This window comes from Lichenostomus cassidix, chromosome 1 (genome assembly GCF_008360975.1).
Source record: "Lichenostomus cassidix isolate B80296 chromosome 1, HeHo_3.0, whole genome shotgun sequence".
NCBI lineage: Eukaryota > Metazoa > Chordata > Aves > Passeriformes > Meliphagidae > Lichenostomus > Lichenostomus cassidix.
This window is the reverse complement of record NC_139479.1, coordinates 25694326-25716226: the sequence shown is the minus strand read 5'-3', so window position 1 is coordinate 25716226 and position 21901 is coordinate 25694326. Positions and strand designations below refer to the sequence as shown.

Sequence of the window (21901 nt, the reverse complement as noted above, 5' to 3'; positions counted from 1 at the left end):
AAATCAGGCTCCATCTTCCGATGAGCCCCTGTTTGTTCTTGTGACTGGCAGCCATTTGGGGACTTGCTGGGCTGCAGGTGATACTTGAATCCCTAACCCCTCATTTATACTCCTCTACAGCATCTTGAAACATTTCAGTCTTTGCTTGTGTATAAAACCCCTTCCTATTTCTGGCTTATCTTGCCACTTAATAGCTTTACTGAGGCAACCAAAATTTTGTGTGGATAAAATTTATATTAATATCCATCCACAATCCCTTCCATATCAATGAGTTTCACAGACCTCTTATTTCCTCTCCTTTCCATCTGATGAGTTCTAATATACTTATCTCCATATTAAAAGTAAGGTGGGCTAAGTTGTGTGAATTTTTTGTCAAACTCTGAGTGTATCAGATGCTTCCTTTGGCTTCCCCAAAGCAGAATTTGCTGCTTTATCTTGCCCAACATGGGGGCTGTGTTCACCTTCATAACTCCCTGTGCATAGCCCAAATCCCACACTGGGATTCCTCATCAGCAGGTAAGAGTCCAAAGGACAACCAGAGACAGCCTGAGGTCTGAGAACAGACCAGAAAACTAGGCACAAACTAAGCCATCCCAGGGACAAACCTGAGAGCTGGGATCCTGCCAAGACCTTCCTCTGCAAAGCTGGTACTGAGTAGCAGCTAATGCTTTTCTGATGGCATGAAAAGGGTGATGTTTTGTACTGTACCTGGAGAGGTAACGGGTAGGATGGATATGTAGAAATTGTTGCCGCAGAAGGACAGAACCCAGCGTATGTCAGGATCTGCTGGGCAGGATTGTACAGGATCTGAGGAGGAGGTGCAGCACTGAAGGTGATTTGGGACAGAGGTACCTGTTGAGCACAGAAGACAGCAATACTTCAGCACAGTGCAGACAGGACTGGAGCATGAACTGCTCCTAACAAAGGCAACAAGACACTTTGACAACTTTCTATTTTCCAACACAATACCAGTAGTACAAAAAGCTGAGGAGCAGGCAGAGTGAGAAGAGGGTGTATCCGGAATGAATTTTCTGAGTAAAAATACACAGCTATTTTAATCTTCTTCTCTCGGAAAAAGACTGCTGGTGCTTCCCTAGCAACAGTTCCAGAAGCACTGGCAGGACTCCAGATCTGAGACACCCTGAAGAGAACAGCATACAGCTTTGGCTGCCTCTTCTTATTCATTCCAGCATCAAACACCCAGTCCTTCACCATTTGCTGCAGACTCCTTCCAGTAGCAACTACCTGATGCCCTCAAGTGTGTTCTCTTTTCTTTCCTACCCAGATTTGCCTAGATCTCCCTTTCCAGACCAGCTGCTCTTCTTTCACAGCTGCCTCTCATTTGGGAAATGAAGTTTGCTGCTGGCTCTCCAACATCACTCTTGATATGCACACCTCACTCCTACTGCATAAAATCCTTCTCCCATGGCTTTATTGGCATATCCTTTAATTATAATGCAAAATGAAGTTTGCTGGAAGAAGTAATAGCTCGTATTATACCAGCTAAAAAAACTTGGTCAGGAAAAAAGAAAAGAAGCTAAATGTGAAACAGGGTTTGTGTTAAACCCTAAACCCCTGTGCTATATGACAATTTGCGAAGGACAGCAGCGCAACAGAGCTTTGTGAAATATTTTCATGAGATAAATCAAGTGGTTTATTTCATTTCCTTTGTTTTTGTTAGCAGATCAGTCCACATGAGAGCATGGAATTTTCTTTTCACTGAAATAATAAAATATGGTGGTTGCCAGACAAATGCTGAAAGCAGCAGCCAGGATTTTCTTTTTCCTTTTTTTTTGCATTTCCTTTCATATTTATCAGTCAGAGTTATAAACCACTGCATCCTCTCAAGAAAGTGTGAGATCTCTCTGTGATTGAGAAAGAGGTATACTGATTTTGTCTGTACATGGAAAACATTGTCTAGGTCACTGAGGTACCACATGAGGTTACCTAACAATCTAGGCCTTAGTTTCCTGGAGAAACCTGGCATTTCAGGAGCTGGCATGGAGAAAGGCTGGGGTCAAAAGCAGAAAGTTTATTTCATGGGAGAAGGCAAGTCTCTCATCTTCAAGGCACCCTCCTCAAAACACTCATCTGCAAGGTATCCTCCTCTCCACCTGCCCTGCTGGGTGGATATGGTGGGGAGAGATGAAAAGACATTGCCTCAGGAATAGTGAGGAGCAGGTAATCTGCTTGCCTCAGACCCAAAGGTTTGGGGTCAGCACCACAGCCCCAGAGTGTGCCCTTCCTTCCTCAGAGGAGGGATGAAATCAGATCCCTCTGACTATGGACATAAATGCATCAAGAAACACTTGCTTTGCCCGCAGATGTGAAATACAGATGCTTGTTCTGCATCTGTCGCCAACTTTCTGGTTTGGGTCTCTTTGTGTGCTGCTGTTTGACCCCCTTTGGCTTCTTCTCTTGGGAAGCTCTCTCAGTCCTCTCACATTCCATCCACATTTTAGAGCAATGCTCTCTAATTGCTAAGGATGAACATCACAACAGTCCTAGAAGACAGATTTGGGGAGTCATCCATGCCAAATCTACTAATCAAAGCACCCTATTATCGGGCTCACAGGCAGCAACAATTTGCAGATGCTGAAGCCGGTTGGATGCTTTTATCAAGTGTTCCAGTAATTATTCTATGTTAAATTACTCACCCAAAATACAGGGGTAGGTTGAGACATTCTAAACTGCACCAACACCCAAGTCAAAAAGATAAGGAGCTATGAACTAGCCAGGGAGTGTTGCCAGTGTCAGCTCACTGGCCTCACACAGACCTGCCAGAGCATTTATTTCTGAGCTCCAGATACTTTTCACGTCTGACTGCACCTTTAGTTGCATGAGTGCTAAGACATAAATGCATGGCAAGTAGCTCAGTAATTAGGGGTTAATTTTGTTCTCTTTTTTAAGGCAGGGTGAGGGAAGGGGAGAGGGGATAAAACAATGATATTTCATCTGTTCAGATTCCCTTAAGGACTGCAAGAAGGAGACAATTAAAATTAAAAAACAGTTTTAAAAGGGAGCCCCCTCACACCCCCCCATCCTTCCCTCAGGACTATCAGCAGTTCAGATTAATGCAGCCCTAAACTCAGGGCAGGCAGATTCCTTGGCAAGGTGTGTCAGAAAAACATCCAGAAGTCATCAGATGAATACCGGTACAGGGAAGGGAGTTTCTAGATTAACTCAGCACCAGCAAGTGAAGTTTTCCATGTAATTCTTTACCTGCAGCTTCTGTAAGAAACAATCACAGTGTGTTATCATTTTGGATACTTCAGGTACATCTCTATATGTAATACCTTAATCTGCTTTTTGTTAAAGATGACTTTAGGGTAATGACCTCCATGTCTTATATCCAAGCATGGTGTAGATCTTAAAAGGAGGGTTCCTGTTGTAAGGACTGCAGATCACACAGGGCAGCCCCATGGGTGACACAGCAACCACTGAGCTACACCTTGGGGGTCAGGAGGGACTGAAATGTTTCCCACTGAGCCAGCACAGCCCTCAGGCAGGCAGCAAAGCCACAGTGAGCGTGCCAGGGTCTGCAGGGAATTTGTCACAAGTAAGAAAACCCGCAACAACCAAAACAACATTTTTTTTCAGTCCAGGAAATATGATGGGTTTAAAGGCAAGGGTACTGTTTTGCAAACTCTCCCCTTTGTAACATGTTTGGGCTGCCAGCATTCCCCAGAGATAAACATGATGGTTTTTGTTTGACTAGTCAGCCTGGCCTTGTGCTTTCTGGAAGTCAATCCCAAAGCAATGCTGTGAGGAATTTCAGGGGGCTTTGCAGTTCTCCCTGCAAAATGCCAGTGAGCATTTATGTGAGAAGGCAACATCCCAAAGCAAACAGTTCTCCCATATATTTTAATGGGGGTTTTTTGCTCTCTTTACTTCAGTCCCATGCACCTTTCTTTCCCTCTTCTGCTTGATGTTTTCTTGGCCCCAGGCACTGCCTCCCAGCAAGGGAATGTGCCAGATCATGGAGGCTGCAGTTCTCCCAGGAGCATCTCCTTGGGCTGCTGTTCCTCATGAGGAGTACAGTGATGGCCCCCAAAGCACAGAGGTGTATCAAAGCCTCAGCCCAAATTTCATGTAAGCCTAGGTTTGAGCAAGACAGGTTAGGTGGACTCAGGCTGGCTCTCTGCACCCTTCCCACAGCCACACTTGCACCCATCTGCTAGGCAGGAGAAAATATTTAGGAGCACTAAGCTGCAGTGCTCTCCCAGAGACTTACTGTGGATGATGCCTGCCTTCACCTCCCCATGTAAGCTGCTCTTCCCCTCATTTCCCACTGTGCTTGTTTCTGTTCCACTTCTGCTCCTCTCGCAGGGAGGGGATGAATTAAGATGGGAAAACTGCTTCTACTTCCTTTGGGCAGCTCCAATCTGCAGCTGGCTGCAATCTATTATCAATTCCTTGCATGAGTCCCCTCACATAAAGGACAGCTCAGGTGCACTTTTCTTGCATGAGAAAAGCTCAGTGTGCTTGTTTGTCTTAAGATAGACGGGAATATTTCCAGGGAATTTTGCAACTCTTAACAAAGGTGAACTTCTAACAATTCATAAGGCCCTGCTCTATTTTGAGCATGGTTTTGAGCACCGAACACATGTTGTAGGTAGCCTGGGCATGCTTGCTAAGGAATGCTGGGTGGTCAGAGCTGGGTCTGGATGGCCTCCAGTCTGACTGGGTCCTTGATTCACTGGGTGCCAGTTTTGAGCAGCCCCTTCCTGCCAGGCTGCTCCCCCTCCTGTCCTGATGTACATCTCAGCTATCTCTCTTGCTTTCTCTTCCCTGCTCTATCTCTCTGTTTCATTTTACCTGTCTTTCTATTCAGTTTTGTCCTCTGCAATAGTCACCAGACACATCATGGATCTAAGATGACACCTCCCTTTGGCTCCTGCATTTCACTTCCATCTCCATGTCTCTGCCCATTTAGTTCTACTACTCTCCTGTGAGCCTAGTAAATCATGAGCCCCTGGCTTGGTCCTTAGGCATTGCTTTAGCAAACTGACCACTGACAGTGATAATCCCAGCAACATCAACTTCACCCTTTAACGCGTCAGAAAACCAAGGCAGATGAGGCACTTTATTGAAGAATCCCTCCCACCACACAGTCTCTTCTGAATGCTGTGGTGTACGTCAGCACAATGTGGTGGTGTGGCACAGGGAGTAGTTAGAAGGTGGCATTCCTTCTAACAAAAGAGGATGAAAAGTGTCCAGAGCATACAACTTTCTAAATAAAAACTTGACTGGTACTTCAGAATTCATCCCCATTCTTGGGAGAAAGTACTACACAAGGCTAAACAGTCACGCCTAGGACTTGACTTTTACACATTAGCTACAAACTAGAACCCTCTGACTCCGTGCTGACCCACATGCTCAGTGATGAATTAGAAGAGAAAATAAAATGCCACTAAGTGAATTGACAGCATTTGTTCACACTGTTGCGGTTTTTTCCCTCCATTCACGTATTTGACCAGGCTTAACCCACTTAGCTGTGAGCAGCTGGCAACAGCTACTCCTAAAGGTGTAAATCCATGAGAGAGGCTGAACCGTTACGGGATAATGACTCAAAACATCCCCCCATTTGTCGACAGAGACCCCAGGGTGCTTGGTTAAGATGGAGGAGGTGAACTTTTGGGTGTGTAATGGCTAAACCTCTGATCTGATAAGGCACAGGGTGAATGATGGGCTTTGATAGGAGCCCTCCCATGGATTGTACCCCTTGTCATGCTAAATTGTCCTCCCTTGCAAAAACCACTGGGTTCTGGGGCTCCCCCTCCTCTGGGGAAGTACCAGGGAATTTGGGACACTTGCCTGTGGCCTCAAGGTGTTCATCTCTGCTGATGGGACATAATGGGGCATAACTGACTCAGGTGCACTGGTGTGATGGCAGCTGTGTTTTGTTAGAAGGTGTCAAGGACTCCCATGATTCACACTATTACACCAAGCTCCCCACCTCAGTTCCCACCTGAACCTGAGTGAATATAAATCCAAGAGATGTTGTATTCTAGGGATTTCTCTCCACCCTTTATTTGTGATTTCCTCCACCACCAGACGGATGTGGTTAGCGACCACCACTTTGACCAAGACTGTGCAGCAACCAAGTCTTGTTGCCTATGGGTGGTGAGATCCTCACACTCTTGTCCTTCTGCTCTCTTTTTCTTTCTTCTTTTCTGTGTCCTTGTGTGATGTTGTTGCACTTTCACATTGTAATGCTTTCATGTTGTTGTATTACTATAGATAATAATTACCAAAACAGCTCCATACCTGTTTTCCTTTGCAACCAAATTGTTCTATAATTAACCCTATATTGTTTATTTACAAGCACTGATCATTCAGTGTTGTTTCATTCTAATCCACCCCTAGGGATCTATGAACAAGAACCTGGGTTACCCTTGCCTTCTGTGGGGGCTCATAACACTGCAGACTCCCACAACACCCATGAAACACATTTAAAGCATCTCTTTTGTACATTTATATTTGCTTGGTTTTAACTCATTTGATAATGTCAACAAGCACAGAAGCCCTCACATAAGGCAAAAGATTTGAGCCTTACCATGTCTTTAAATGCCCCAAGAATGGCTGCTGTGATAATCCCCAGAAACAAGCCAATGATGTTGAGGACTGTGGAGGACCACAGCAGTCTATACAGGTGAACCACATCCTGACAGCTGCTCACACCAAGAAATTCATAGTAGCTGGAGGACTGGTCTGAGCTGAAAGAGAATGCAGACAGAGTCATTGTGGTGGGAATGGTTTTGCACATAATACAGAGCACTACAGAATCTGACTCCTTCCTGCTTGCTTTCCTCTTTGGCAAAGTACTACATCCATGCTTACACCAAAAACTGCTCAGAAAAACTGAAGAAAGCTCTGCTGAAAAACTGGTTCTGCTCAGGCCACTATCAAAGGTAGGCCAACTAATACCAACCCTAGTTTGCCTGATCGGTGGTGGTTATCAGCATGGATTCTTCTTTATTTTTTGTTACATGTCTCTAAATAGAGGTATAATCTTGTTATATGGATGCTTCCCTTGTCGTTTAGCTACCAGATAAAGCATGCTTGGCTTTGTTTTTTTTCACAGCTCACCTAGAAATCTCCTGGCATCTCTGAAACTGGGGAAGGCAAGTTGCTTAAACATTAATTCAACCATGGGGAGGGAGATATTGCCAGCTAGCTGCAATTGTTTATGTTGTCTGTGGTTCCAAATTAACAAATACAACACAGTACAGTATAAAGATGTGTCTTTACACTCTGGATTGTACTATCCAGAAATCTTTGTTCATATTTCTACACCACATTGGCTATGGTAAATCAGGCATGTGGTGAAGTTACTCTTCATTGTCTTGCCAAAAACCAGGAATATCCTACTGCAAAATTTGAAACCACAGATTCCTGCAGTTCCTTCCAGTACCTGCCTTAATTCTAGCTCACTAATGATCTCCTCAGGCAGCCATTTGAGTTGGAAAGTTTTTTTTTTTATAAATGACAAGCCTATTTTTCCACTGTTAGGAAATTGCCATCATATTACAGTGGAAACCAGAAGTGAGCAGTTTGTGTTCACTCTTCTGTTCCTCCATCCCCCGTGCATGGGGCAGAAGTGGAGATGGTGGTTAGGAAAAACCCTGCAGAGCAGCCCTCAATATTTCTGGGAAGAATCAAGACAGGCACAGATAACTTCTGGAAATATCCAATCAATGGCTTTGGGTCGTGGTTCTGGCACTGAAGAATCACCACTGTTGAGTTCCCCTGGGCCCTGTCATGAGCCTATCTCAACTAAGTAAACCTATAGCTTCAGCTGCCATGAGGCTGAGGAAATCTGATTTGCAATCCTGCCTTCATATCCATCTATTCCATGGCTGACAACAAATCACTCTGTGGGACTGTGCCTCCTCCTACTTCTCTCTAGCCATCCTGTGCACTGGAATTGCCAAGTCGCCAGAGCAGCATGACTGCTTATTTACCCTGGATTTGTCCACACCACTGCCATAAGATCTTGTTGTCCACTGTGGAATGCTGACAACAGCATAACACCCGTGTTTAATTATATCATTGAATGCTGTCACAGGTGTTTCAAACAAACTCAATGTCTTAGAAAAATGGCACTGAGGATCACCATCTGAAGGGGGAACATGCCTGACCTCTCATTGTTGTTACTTTTTCGTGCATAAGCCTTGTGTAGAAGCTTGATTGTTCCAGCCTTGTTTCCCTGCACCTAAAACATTCATGTCTGGCATCACACTAGTCAAGACTTACAGAGGACTGGGGTTATTCAGGACTAGTAATATGTAAAGAAGAGGCAAAACCAAAATAAAATAGATGTGGGAAGGAAGAAAGATGAGAAATACATGGGGGGAAAAGAAAGAAAAGTGACTGAGAGTGAACTGTAGAGAGTTGCAGAGATTGCATGAGAGTGCATGGTAAGATGATACAAGGGCAGGTAGTGATAGGACAAGGGGGAATAGTCTTAAATCAAAAGAGGAAATATTTAGATTAAATATTAGGAAGAAATTCCTCACTGTGAGGGTGATGAAACACTGGAACAGGTTCCCCAGAGAAGTTGTGGATTTCCCATTTGTGGAAGTGTTCAAGGCCAGATTGGATGGGGCTCTGGGCAACCTGGTCCAGTGGAAGGGTCTCTGCCCCTGGCAGGGGAGTTGGAACTTGATGGTCTTTATGGTCCCTTTCAACCCAAACCATTCTGTGATTCTATGACACTGAGATGTGCAAAGGGTGAGTCAAGCAGAAGATTCAGTAAATCTAATGGGAAAAATGCATTTCCATACCAACAGTATATCTGAACAGGGATGTGATTGAGTGATCAGTTTTGATCTCAGCAAAAAGCTTATGGACATGTTTAAAGAAAAGGAAACTGAAATAATACCAATGAACTAATGAACAACTCCTGACCTATTCTGTGCTGGCATCAGTTGACTTCAATTGCAAAGGAACTGGATTTCTCAGCATACAAGCTCCTTGTGTTACTTCTTCAGGCCCTACCATTTACGAGTAAGGACAACCAACCAAAAGTTTCTCAGAGGCCATGGAATGCACACAGGTACTTACTTCTCACAGTTGTACAGATCACAGCAATAGCACGTGTTACTCTTTATTTTCAGCTGGCACTTGCTGTTTAAGGTATGACATGTCACCTGCCAAAAAAGAAATTTAACTTTATCCTCAACATTTTAGTGTTGTGTGAATCATCCTACTGACCACAAAAAAAACCACAAAAAAAACCAACCACCTACTACGGCAGTGTCAAGTTATATTACCTCTTGTGCAGAAAGATCCTGGCATTCCAAAATTTGTGACTGCAAGCCAGAAGGACATCCCTGAGCTCCTGGGAGTTTAAACCAGGATTACAGTCCCTGAGTCTGAGGGCATTTGCACTGTGGAGCCTGGAGCTCCCAGCACCAGCCTGCAGCCAGGGCTGCCAGAGTTTCCAAGCACTTTGCTGCACTGCCTGGTGCTGTTCTGATGAGACCCAGAGTCTGCAGCCATGAGACCCAGATCTCTACAGCTGTGACAAAGTGACCGTGGGTCTGGAGAGACACTACAGCAAACACTGTGTGGATAAGAGCACCAGTCCATTATAGTGGGGAAATGGCAAGGGAGCCAATTTCTCTGAACAGCTTCCAATAAATGTGAGCTCTCCCCTTTCAGTGAAACCCTCCTAAAGAAGGAAGTAATAATGAACAACAGCAAGAACAATCTTTGAACCCACAAACAGAATAATTCAGAAAAGATCCAAGCACTCTAGCAAATAAGTACCATTTATTGCAGACTCTTGAACAGAAAACTGAAGAAGTTATTTATGTGACGAGGAATTGCAGGGATGGACAGATGTTAGAAAAATAAAGGCAGGCACACGTAAGCCACTCTCCATCCAGATACAAAATCATTTTAATGACTCCTTAAGTGTGGTAAGCATTAATCACTTCTTTTTGGCACTACAGCCCAATTGAAATGTTTTCTATGTAAGGCTTTTTTTTCCCTGAAATTTTTAGCTTATTGACTTTGATGTCCTGAAGAGCTGTCAGATTCTAAAACTAGCAGTCAGAAAATACATTTTTTTCTATAGCTTTTATTTGATAGGAAAAAATCTCTGTAACCACTGAGAAGTATTTAGTTCACAAAATGCAATTAAAATGTATTATTGAATGGAAAACTCATAATGAAAAAGTAAAAGGAGCATGCTTAGGAACACAGGCCTGCTTTTGACAAGTTTATCAGACAGTTCTGGCTTAGCCATGAATACTTACTCTGTGGAATAGTGTCCACAAGAGATGTTAAATCAGATGTTTCTCACTTCCTAAGTTCTGGATCTGTGCATCCTTTTTAGTATGAAAACTGTCACTGTTGACAAGTCTGTACTCCTCATGTGCTTGTTACCAGCAAAAAGGAAAGCCTTAAACACACACACTCAGCACTAGAGAAAGTCCATCTTACAACTGGTCTTGGACTTGCCACACTTGTCCTTAGCAGGATTTGATCGAGCAGTGGAAGATGGGTGACAAAACTAATGTTAGAAGGAGAATAAAATGATTCCTTGGGATTGCTTTGCTGCTCAGGACAAGGCTGTATATGTGGCCCCATACAATTCAGCCCTTCTATCTCAAAATGTAAGTTAGATTATCAAAGGATGGTCTCAGTCGAGATTGCAATCTGGAAATGGAGCTCACAGCTTGATACACACATCCCACTTGTCACAAGGACATCTCACCCTTGTTTCATCACCCTTGCTCTATTGTGTCTAAACTTACTGCAATGTAACATAAGGACTTGGTTGGCCTGAAGTCACATTCAGCTGCAGCTGTCCTCAGCCTCAGTTGCAGTTTTACTGCAGAAGAGGAGCACATACTGCCACTGACTGTGTCAGCTTAATCAAGGAAGTGACTGAAACATCACACCTAGCTACTTCTCAGAGCACGTTGAAAACCAGTCCTGGAGAACAGTGTGCTACCACAGCCATTGTGTGGGATGCCCTATGGTTTTGCATTCAGTGGATCTTCAGATTTTGGTTTTGACCTCCTGTATGCAGTGAAAATGGCCTAGGACCTGCAGAGTTAAAATGCCTTTTTCCTGTTACACATAGACATTGGGATTGGGATAGGAGGACTTTATAAGATGGAATGGGCTGCTAAAAAGTGGTTTGTTCTGATGCATGGTTTGGGGACTACTTCTGAAAGAAAAAAAAAAAAAGTTTTTCCCTCTCCAAGTAATAAGGCCAGTCTGCCCCTTTTAAAGTAGAAGGCTAGAAGTACAAAACAAGGAGATCAGCATGATCTTAAACATGTTTTTAGCTGCTTCTATGCTACAAGACACATATTATTAGCGAAGGAAGTTACTGTAGTTATCTATTTTAATCACTGCATTTTTAAAACATGCACAGAACAAGACACTCCTTTTTAGGAGAACAGTGAATAAACCAAAATAAACAAATTAGTGTGTGGTGTGAGCAAGGGTGGTGGAAACAGGCCATTTGTGGGTGTTCTGCATGTCAAGACCTATTATTTCATTTCAGTGACCAGACATGTAGCTTTTTAATGGCCTGGATGTTTGTGATTGATTATCTCCTCAGCACCAATTGAAGATGTTCTCAACTCACAGTAATTGCAAAAAAATCAAATTCTTTCTGCTTTGAGCAAAGAGAACTGAAACAGGCAGACCAAATGAGTTGGAGACCACTTACAGGTGAGAGAAGTCAATCAAAAGGAAACTTGCACTCAGTAAACAATCTGCTTTCCTAGTTAAGTGTCTGCCTGGCATGCAGAGCATGTCCCCTGCTCTCTAGCTGGCTACCTTTGGAAAAGCAGAAGCCAAGTATAAATGCCATGGATTCTTAACTCTGAATTGGCACATGCTGACTCTAAATCAGGGAACAACCAGACAAGAATGTTATTAGAAACTACCTACACTTTTTAAAGATAGGGGGTTTGGTTTTTTTTCCAGAACATAGGAAGGAATTCTGGGTGGTCCAAGTTCAGACATTCCCAGAATCAGCAGAGCTGTGGAAAATGGTCTGGCCAGAAGCCTGAGGCTGGGGTCACCTGCAAGCAGTTGTGGTCAGTGTGACGCCAACCACGCACTTATTTCAGGAATCAGAAGCATTTCTCAGGCCATGTCCGTGTCTGAGTGTGCATACACACTTTAGAAGAGGATGGAGTAAAACTTACAGGAAAGGGTGTTGTTACACTTCATAAGTTTGTCTGGGTAGGTCTTTAGTTGAGGAGACCAGTAAATATTTTTGTCGTACATTTTCCAGAATCAACAACAGGGTGCCTTAGCAGCAAGATTTTAGGAGCTGCTTAACCTGGTAGTATACTTTGCTAAGCTTTCTAGAAATATTAGTGGTTTCATTTCCCATACACATTTTCTTAGCCATGGCAGGGATGGTGATGAAGAACAACTGGTTTCTTGAAAGTTATACCACTGCTTAGCTGTTCTCCATCTTGCTTTTCACTTCAACCAATTTGCCACAATAATAAAATAGGAAAAGAAATGAAATCTGGACTTCTCAGGAGGCTAGCCATTTGGATATGGGCACTTTTCCGACCATGTTAATGTCATTGAGATAATAAAAAAGCTGCATTCAAACCACTGATGTTCTTGGCCTGTGCTGGATAAATACAGGGATTTGAAGTCTTCTGGACAATACAAATGGATTCATTTAGGTATTTCCTATTCCACTTAGAGTCTACAAAAACCTTGTCAGACGAAGATGCCAATGTGACAAACACATTCCAGACAGTTATTATACAGCATAGCTGGACTAGGAATCATTCCAATCCCAGAGTAATGTACTGGATACAAACACTGATGATGACTCAAAACCTCACTGATTGTAGTGATTTGTAATCATCAGAGGCTTGGACAAGCAGGGAGTCACTTGTGGGAGAAAAACAGAGGGGTTTCTATCTACCCATGGCCTACATGCACACACATGCTCTCAGACATTTCCCTCATTCCTCCCCAGCCCCAAAACACAGCAGAAATTAACAAGTGATGAGGTGAGTTTGTTTACCTCAGTCTGGTAGGCATCATATAGGAATCCTATTCCACTTGAATAAAACTGGCATCTTTTGTTATACAAAGGTCTGGGTTCCTGTAAAGAGAAAAACAGCCAAAAAAGTGATTGGTTTGGAGGAAGTGGAAGGCACCATATCCCATGTCCCATGTCCCCATGCCAGATGCTTACAGCTCCAGAGAGCTGTAGCCAACCCAGCCACTTGGGTAAACAGCTCTCATCCTCCATGCTGGCTTTCTTTCCAGAATGGCTCTCCTCAGGGTTATATTTTCCATCCTCACTCCACCACCAAGCTATGTGAGTATCATTTGTTTTTCTCTAAGAAGAAGACATCACCCCTGGCATTTAACCACTTGATGTCATTTAACCGTGCTTGACGTCAAATAGTACTGCTCTATGAGAACGGTTCAGTCCTCTTTTACCACTCTTTTTTTCTGGTACAGTTTCTTACCTACCACCAAGATTTACTTTGCAGGTTGTTTTCAAGATAAAGGACTTTCTTTTTAAAGAATTTCAACAATGTCCAGAATGAAAACAAAGTAAAACAGGTAATAGTTTGAGCATTCCACTTACAACACACACTTCAAACCCCAGAAGCAAAACCAAGAATAATGAAGAAATTAAGGCATAAAGAGAAAGCAATTAATGTTGTTTGGTTTTGCCTTATTTTCCATTTATACTATTGCAAAAGATGCATTCACCGCTATATTTCATATTTTGCTTGTAACAGTTCCCACAAACTCATATAAAGGAAGTACACAATGAAATATCCTCAGCCAGATGGAAAATGTGAGCTTCTGACCTTGGCAAACAGCCACTTTGAAGGCTAGAGGGTGCATGTCTCAGTCAGTTTCAGCACTAGACCACATTTGTTCTGGAAGGATTGGACAGCTTGAGTCCTCTGTTGTCCAATGTATATCTCAAAGTAGTGTTGGAATTACTTAAGTTTGCAAAAAAACCAAAACACCAAAACAAAAAAAAAACAAAAAACAAAAAACCAAAAAAACCAAAACCAAACCCCAACAAAAAACTTTTCCAACTTTCTATCACTTATCTAGTCCTGATCTGTGCCTTCAAAAGCACTCAGGTGCTCATTGCTCCTCAGTATGTCAGTCAGACCAGATCCAAGACTGAAGATACAAACCCACTATCTGCCATCCTCTCTCTCCATCCTCTCTCTCTCCAAGCAATGGACTATTTAAGATGTTAGCAGAAATCTGCGCTGATTAAATTTCACTGCATTTTAAAGCTTTAAGACCCATCCAGGCATAACACAGGAATTGCAGAAAGATCTGCACTACTTCAGATCACTTCTGAGTTTTCTCTGCTTGTTGGATAATGAAGTGTCAACTGTATAAATCTGCTGATCCAAAATACATAATTAGTTAAAATGCAGAGCTAGGCAGGAATGCAGACAGATCAATGAATAAAGCTCCTCCATCAGCCTGTTTGCCTTTCTGATTACTACAGCAAACTTAAACAAGTTTGGACACCAACTCTCAAGGGTTAGCGAAAGGTTAGCTTCCTGCATGCAACAATATTTATTTATATTACACAAGTGTAAGAAAAAATGCTTCAGTAACTCTTTCTCTCGAGAGGAAAAGCAAATACCACATGAACAGCATGCCATGTCTTGAACTAGGTCAACATTCTTCCACAGTCCTGGGAAAGCATTAGCCTTTAGCCATGACTTCCAGGGACACATCTGGTTGGGAGGTCTAACAGGATTGCAGTTTCTCTGCCAGAAGGAGTTGACAAGGAAAAGAGCTCTGCTGGACTTCATAGTTACAAACAGGGAAAGACTGGTCAGGGATGTGAAGGTCAGGGGCAGCCTTACCCCCTAATGATATGGTGAAGTTCAGAATCTGGAGAGGATGGAGCAGGATCCCAACTCTGGACTTGAAGAAAAGACACTTTGGCTTCTTCAGTGATATGCTTGGAAGAATCCTATGGTATACAGTCCTGGAAAGCAATGAGGTCCAGGAAAGTGGGTTGATATTCAAGATTCACCTCATCCAAACTTAGGAACAGCTCATCCCAACCAGCAGGAAATCAAGTATGAGGCAGCATGAGGTCTGTGTGGATGAACAAGGAGCTCCAGATGTAACACAACCATAAAAAGGAAGTCTGCAAGAAGCGCATTAAGGGGGAAATCATCAGGGAGGAAAATAGAGAAATTATAGTAGCATACACAGATGGAGTTAGGAAAGCCAAAGCTCTCCTGGAATTCAGTCCAGCAAGGGTTGCAAAGGGCAAGAAGAAGAGTTTCTATGGGTGTATTAGCAGCAAAAGAGAGACCACAAAAAATATGTGCACATTACTGAATAAAGCCGGCAACGTGCTACAGAGACATGGTAAAGGTCAAGGTATTCAGTGCCGTCTTTGCCTTGGTCTACAGTGGAGACCAGTGGGAAAATCTGGTGCAAGAAAGAATTACCCTTGCTAAAGGAGGATTAGTTTAGAGAACATTTAAACAGACTGGAGATACAGCCTGTCTTCAAGGATGACAAGAAAGAGGATCAAGGGAACTACACAATGGTGGGAAGGTGATGGAGCAAATAATCTTGGAAACAATTTCCAAACATCTAAGGACATGAAGGTGATTTGGAGTAGTCAGCATGGATTTACAAAGGGAGAGTCATGTCTGACCAAGCTGTTAACCTTCTACAAGGATGTGACTGGCTTGGAGGATGACTGGAGCTTCTCTCTCATCTGCTTCTGGATGTTTATCTCCACTTCATTAATGTCTCTGGCAATCTCTCATTCTCACAGACAAGCTGATGAAATATGGGCTAAATAAATAGACAGCAAGGTGGACAGAAAGCCAGCAGAACTGCTGAGGTCATAGGGTTGGGAGCAGTGGAAGTCCAGCTGGAGGTGACTTAATAGCTGTCCAGCCCAGGGGTAAATACTAGGGACAATATTGCGTAACATCTTAATTACTGAACTGGATGATGGGTAGAGTGCACTTTCTGCTAGCTAGCTGATGATACAAAACTGGGACAAGTGGCTGAAACACCAGAGGACTGTGTTATTGTTCAGAGGGACCTGGGCTGGAGAAATGGCCCACATGAACCTCAATAAGTTCAGTGCGGGGAAATGTCAAATTCTGCACTTGGGGAGGAATAATCCCATGCACCAGAAAAGACAGGGGCCTGACTGGCTGGAGAGCAGCTTTACAGAGAAGGACCTGAGGGTCCTGATAGGTAACAAGTTAAACATGAGCCAGCAATGTGTCCTTGTGGGACGAAAGGCCAGCAGTATCCCTGGCTGCATTACAAAGAGCATCACCATCAGGTCCAGGAAGGTGATCCTTCCTCCTAACAGTGTGTCGCTGTTGAGCCGCTAGCACAGAAAAAGACCCGGATTCTCAGCGTGGCATGAAAAGAGTGCATTATTATTTTGATTCCAACTTATATAGATTTTTCAGAGGTCACCCAGATTGGTCAGTCAGAAACCTCCCCCTAGGCCTGATTGGCCAGGCCTGAACTGTCCAAATCTCGAGACACTGTTTTTAATAACATCCAAACTTTATCTTTGTTTATAAAACACAGGGGAAAATTCTCATGGGAAAGACCTGTGCTAGCCACAACAGTGGGAATACATATCTGGAATGGTGGATAGAGTGCTCGGCTCCCCAGTATGAGCAAGACCATGAACATGGTTTGTTAATTACCAGGCTGGAGCATCTGTCATAAGAGAAGCAGAGCTGGGACTGTTCAGCCTAGACAAGAGAAAGTTCCCATGTACCTTATCAATATGTATCAATACCTGATGGGGAAGTGAAGAAGATGGAGCCACATTTCTCTTAGTAATGTCCAGGACAAAACACAGTGGGCACAAACTGAAATAGAGGAAATTCCATTCAAACATAAGAAGGATCCTTTTTTATTCTATAGGTGATTAAACACGGGAATAGGTTTCCCAGAGTGGTTGTGGAGATACTCAAACTGAACACAGTTCTGAGTCACCTGTGCTAGCTGACACTGCTCTAAGAAGAGGTGGTTGGATTAGAAATCTCCAGAGGTTCTGCCCAGTCTCAGCAGCTCTGAATCTGTGAAGAGGGCCAGAGCCTATGTCAGGGTATGAGCACATTGCAAGTTCTCTCAATGCATCATAGGTTGTGAGTTTAGCAGATATACCTTAGTACCTGGAGACAGATGCTCCCTGGCCTTACCTTCTGGGCATTCATATCCTTACTACAGGTTGCTGATGAGTGATGCCTCCACATCACCCTGTGAGGCTGTGTCTCACCCTGAATGCCAAGATACTCCCTTCAGACACCTCTCTATCTTCTTAAAGGCAGCGAGACAGCTATCTAGTCTGCCTCCATCTAATCTGCCTCCATCAAGTACAGGCAGACCCTCACTTTTGGCCCTGATCTCTTGGCTCACAGCGTTTTCCTACCCCTACACCTCCTTCCTCTTGAAAAATAAATTGGTCCTTTTATTGGTTTGGTCTTTGACAGAGAAAACAAGCACACTTTTCATCCAAGTGTGCTTGTGACTGGAAGCAGCACTGTTCCCTAAGGAGAGAGGTGATTGATTAATCCATACCAGATCTTATAGCTTGATATTGCTGTGCAGCACAAATATCAGAGCTGAGACGTGGAAGCAACCGCAGTGAATAAAGTTATTACATTTGCATGCACAGCCATGGCAAATGAGTATCTTCCTTCATGCACCTAATTTTGAACAGCAAGCCTGCTGCACTAGTACAGTCAGCCTTTGCATTCAGTCTGTTGTCTAAATGCATTCGTTTGTGCAAGCAAAATAAATGAATTATGATCAAGTGCACAAAAATAACAAAAAGATTAGATAACATTGGCCTTGTCCAGACACTCACAGGATTTAACACCTCAAGCACAAAGCTTTTAAGTAAAGGTACTCAGGGGATGCCAAAAGGGTGCATTGGTAAAAAGCTTCCACTTTCATGCCACAGACGTGCTGTGGTCTGTCTGTCTGCTAAGGTGTTTATATGAATAAGGCACCACACAGATATTAAAAAGTGTTTAAAAGTTATCCAGCAGTATGTCACACCACATAAGCACCTGCTGGACTTTATAGGAGTCTCCAATACCAAAGACAAACAAGACATACTTTAAAGCTATAAAAATATTCCTGACAGACTGGTCTTAAAATACTTCACATTGCTCACAACAGATTGTGTATTAACATAGCATATACCTACCAGTCCTTGAGTCTTCTTGATTCTACTGCTTATAGCAATACTGGGTGAGACAGAGCTACTTTTACGTACTATATATGTAAGTGTGTAAGTATACATATATACATATATTTCATCTAATAAGAGTAAATTTAAAGTATATAGCAACAGTATTTTTTTTAACTAATTCAATATCCTCTGATACCAGGAACTTCCTCAACTGCTATTATTGAAACAGAGCTATGCAATAACTCCCACTAATGTGAAATATTAATATGTTAGAGTATTAATATATAATAAATAATGTATTCCCTTTCTCTGCTTCTTTGAGTAAGTCTCTTTAAGTGGAAATGGGCAGGTAGGAAAGAGCTGTTGGTTAGAGCTCTGCTGATCGATGCAGAGAACAAAATATGTAGGCTGGTAAAAAGAGGAAGAATTCTCTATAAAAATGTAGTTGTATGCTTGGGTTTGTTTATTTACTGATGCAAAGGAAAAATGGACAGGTTTTATTCAATCCTTCTGAGCACCAGAAAAGATTAGATTTCTTAGCTAATTACGTATTAATGTGTTTGTGTATACTAAGCAGGTACAGTCAGAATGCTGTCAAGCTAAGTTTAGAAAATTCTCAGATGTGTCACAACCCCCCCAAAAAAACAGGATATCCAGTACTCCCTTTAATTTCAGACAAATCAGAACTGCTCAGCCTTGAACACTACAAGGCAAACTGTAGCTTTCTCCCTTCCTGAATTTTTCATTTCAATAGTTTTCTAGTATGTGTATTAAAACCCAAGAGTGATAAACTGAGGGAAGGCTTTATGCAAAGAGAGAGAAGATTTGGTCCAAATGGAGATGGTTTTGGCTTGGCTGATTGCTTTATTTTAAGAGCATACAATAGAAACCCCACATTCTCTTTGATGGTGGGAGCATTACAATATGTTTTCTGTGTAAGAAAAGTATTATTTTAACAATATCTTTGGTGGATTTGATAACGTCTGTGGGGAGGTTGAAGGGTTTTTAACTGAGATATGGAAAGAAATTTCTTCTATGCCAGTTTTTGTTTCCTTGGAGAACAAATATATTTTGGATAACATAGGGAAAATTCCATCTCCCTTGTGTGTAATCTCACTTTCAGAAAGCAGAGATATAGCTTAAACAGTATTGACTGAAATGTATGCCATACTTTACAAAACACGGCTAATAATCTATTTAAATAACTGTATAGTGAGGGCTATTTTTTTCCAATTACAGTATTTATTTAGTCAGCTTCCATAGCTGCATCGATAGAAGTGTGGATTAATCAGTGCCAGGGAATGTTCCCAGGCCTGAAACTTGAGCATCAAGCCCATTAAATTTCTAGAACTGTGCTGGTGATGGCTTTGGCCTGGGCAAACTCTCACTCTTCCAGAATAATTTCTGGGCATGGTTTGTAAATTAGTATGTGCCAAGAATCATTCCCAGTAAGTAATTTGGACATTGCCATTTACATTCCAAGAGCCTTTGAGAGCAGGGACGTGGGCTTCACCATGCCAGTTGGCCTGGGGACCACAAAACCGTCCTGGTCACATGTAAAAGATGAATATAGATAAAACTGAGGAGTCCAAAGCCAGAATAATGTTTTTAGTGTCTCATTAGTGTCACATTTTTAATTTTCTGGTTTCAGTTCTTTTCATCTACAGCAAAGCTAGCAATGAATAGGAGAGGGATAGCTGCCAAGATTTTTCAAGTTTAATCCTAAAAGCAAACTGAAACATCAACCTCCAGTGCCAGCTCAGCCCTGTGCCAACAGCTGGGTGTTCCGGAGATTATAACTCCCTTCAAGATCACACTCACTGCTAACTTTCTAAAAACAAGCGTGCAAATATGAGCAAATAGAAGTTACTAGCAGCTAGCTTTTATGCTCTTCTGGAGAGCTAGATGGAGCACAGGTATCTGTGTCTGCCCCACACTGACTGAGAGCACATGGCACATGGGAGCATACAAACCTGAGAGCTTCCAGACCAAAGATAAAAGAATCTCCTAAGAGAAGGGGCCAACATATTAGGAGCCTGGGAAAGCAGGCAGACTGGATCACTGTCTGGGGGCCTAAGCAAAAGCTGGTTGGATCCTACCCTGTACAAATACTGAGAGGAAATGCTACAGGTCTTTTGCAATTCCTGTCTCTCTCTGACCAAGGGCTGTTTCTCCATCCTTTTCAACAACATTCCCAATGAGACGGCTGTCTCCTGAGGAAGACTGCTAGAAGATCCCAGAGATTCACAGGAGTGAATAATACAAACATCTCTGCGCTTTCAATCATAAACAAATGAAAAATTTCATTTAAAAAAATTTATGAAGAGTTTCTATATTGGTTCTGGCCAATTGTGTATTAGGAACTTTGGAGTCCAAGGCCAGTATGCAGTGAGGGGGTGTCAGCTTTAGAGAACAAACCATTTTATACCTCAGTTTGCTCCCCAGCCTTGTGACTCCCACATAGAGCACATGATCATACCTTCTGGAATCAGAAACAAGGGTGGATTTTTTTGAGAACTGTTTTGGACTTTTACTCACTGGCAGATAAATCTGCAGTCCAGTTTCCAGTTTGTAATTTCTGAAGCAGAAATGGCTTTCAGAAAACAATTTATCTTTCAGAATTTCACTGTTATATGAAAAGAGCAGAAATAATACCCCCTGAACTCTCCAAGTCTGTAATTCCAAATAGTGGAACTGCCAGAACATCAACTGCCAGAAAACGAACTAATTAAAATAACAATTTAAAAATGGCTAGTTTCCTAAAGCCCTGTATCCTCTCTTGTGTTGTTAATGAATCTTTAACTTCCTGGTAGGCCAACAGAATGCCCTAGCCATAATTCATGAGCTGTTAAATTTTTGTACACATAATTTACACATAGTTATTAACATAGTATTCTACATATGCCTCATTGAAATTTACTTCTGTAACTAATGTCATTGTTTTCACAACACCTGTATTTCAGACAGCAGCTGGGAGGAGAGGGGTCACTGCTTACTGCATGGCAGGAGCCTCTGGGCAGGACAGAGCTTGTGCTCCCACAGGAAGTGTTGTCTCCTTGGACAGGTCAGTGTCCTGGGGCTGCCCACCACCACCATGGGGCTCAGGGGCTTCTCTTCTCTCCCTTCAGTGTCTGGGACTACTCTTATGGGAGTGCCAGGCATCAACTCCTGGCCTTTGCCAGGGTGTGCTCTTTCAGTCCATGCCAGGGATGCTAAAGAGGCTGCCATTGCATCTCTTATTCACTAAGAAATTCAACCCACATAATAAATTGGCTGTAAGCATGTGGCTGGCACCTATCTGGAATGCTGCGGTTGCTACAACCACAGGTTTAAAAACCACTGTGACCCTGAAAGGAAGTCCAGGTGCTAAAAAATAAAGTCATGGACATTATGGAGAGATGATTGAAAGACAGGAATTGCAAAACAAAGACAAACAAACAAAACAATTTTTAAATTTTGAATTAAGGATGTTGGGAAAGTACAGTTATGGGAAGAAAATTAAATGTGCTACTGGATATGGCACTGTTAAGTTTACGGTTGAATTTGATCATCCTAAAGGTCTTTTCCAGCCTAAAAAATTCTACCACTTCACATTTTGACCATGCACCAAGGCAATCTTTTCCATTAACAACTTTTACCTCATAGTCACCAAGGTCATAATCAGCTTTTGAATCCAAATGTGTCAGTTCAGCT

At 42.6% G+C, this 21901-nt stretch overlaps 1 protein-coding gene across 2 annotated transcripts in view; it reads right to left on the bottom strand.

Annotated features, from left to right (window-relative positions):
• TMEM255B (transmembrane protein 255B) overlaps nt 1-21901 on the bottom strand; it is a 261876-nt gene that overhangs the window by 198422 nt on the left and 41553 nt on the right. For both annotated transcript variants that reach the window (XR_014850258.1, XM_085053572.1), the window contains exons 5-8: nt 13031-13111; nt 9070-9155; nt 6560-6719; nt 709-852 (exon numbers count right to left, since the gene is read on the bottom strand). Coding sequence is in view for 1 of the 2 variants with exons in the window: in XM_085053572.1 (XP_084909698.1) it covers nt 709-852; nt 6560-6719; nt 9070-9155; nt 13031-13111 (471 nt within the window). In the remaining variant the exon portion in view is untranslated. The remainder of the gene's footprint in view (nt 1-708; nt 853-6559; nt 6720-9069; nt 9156-13030; nt 13112-21901) is intronic.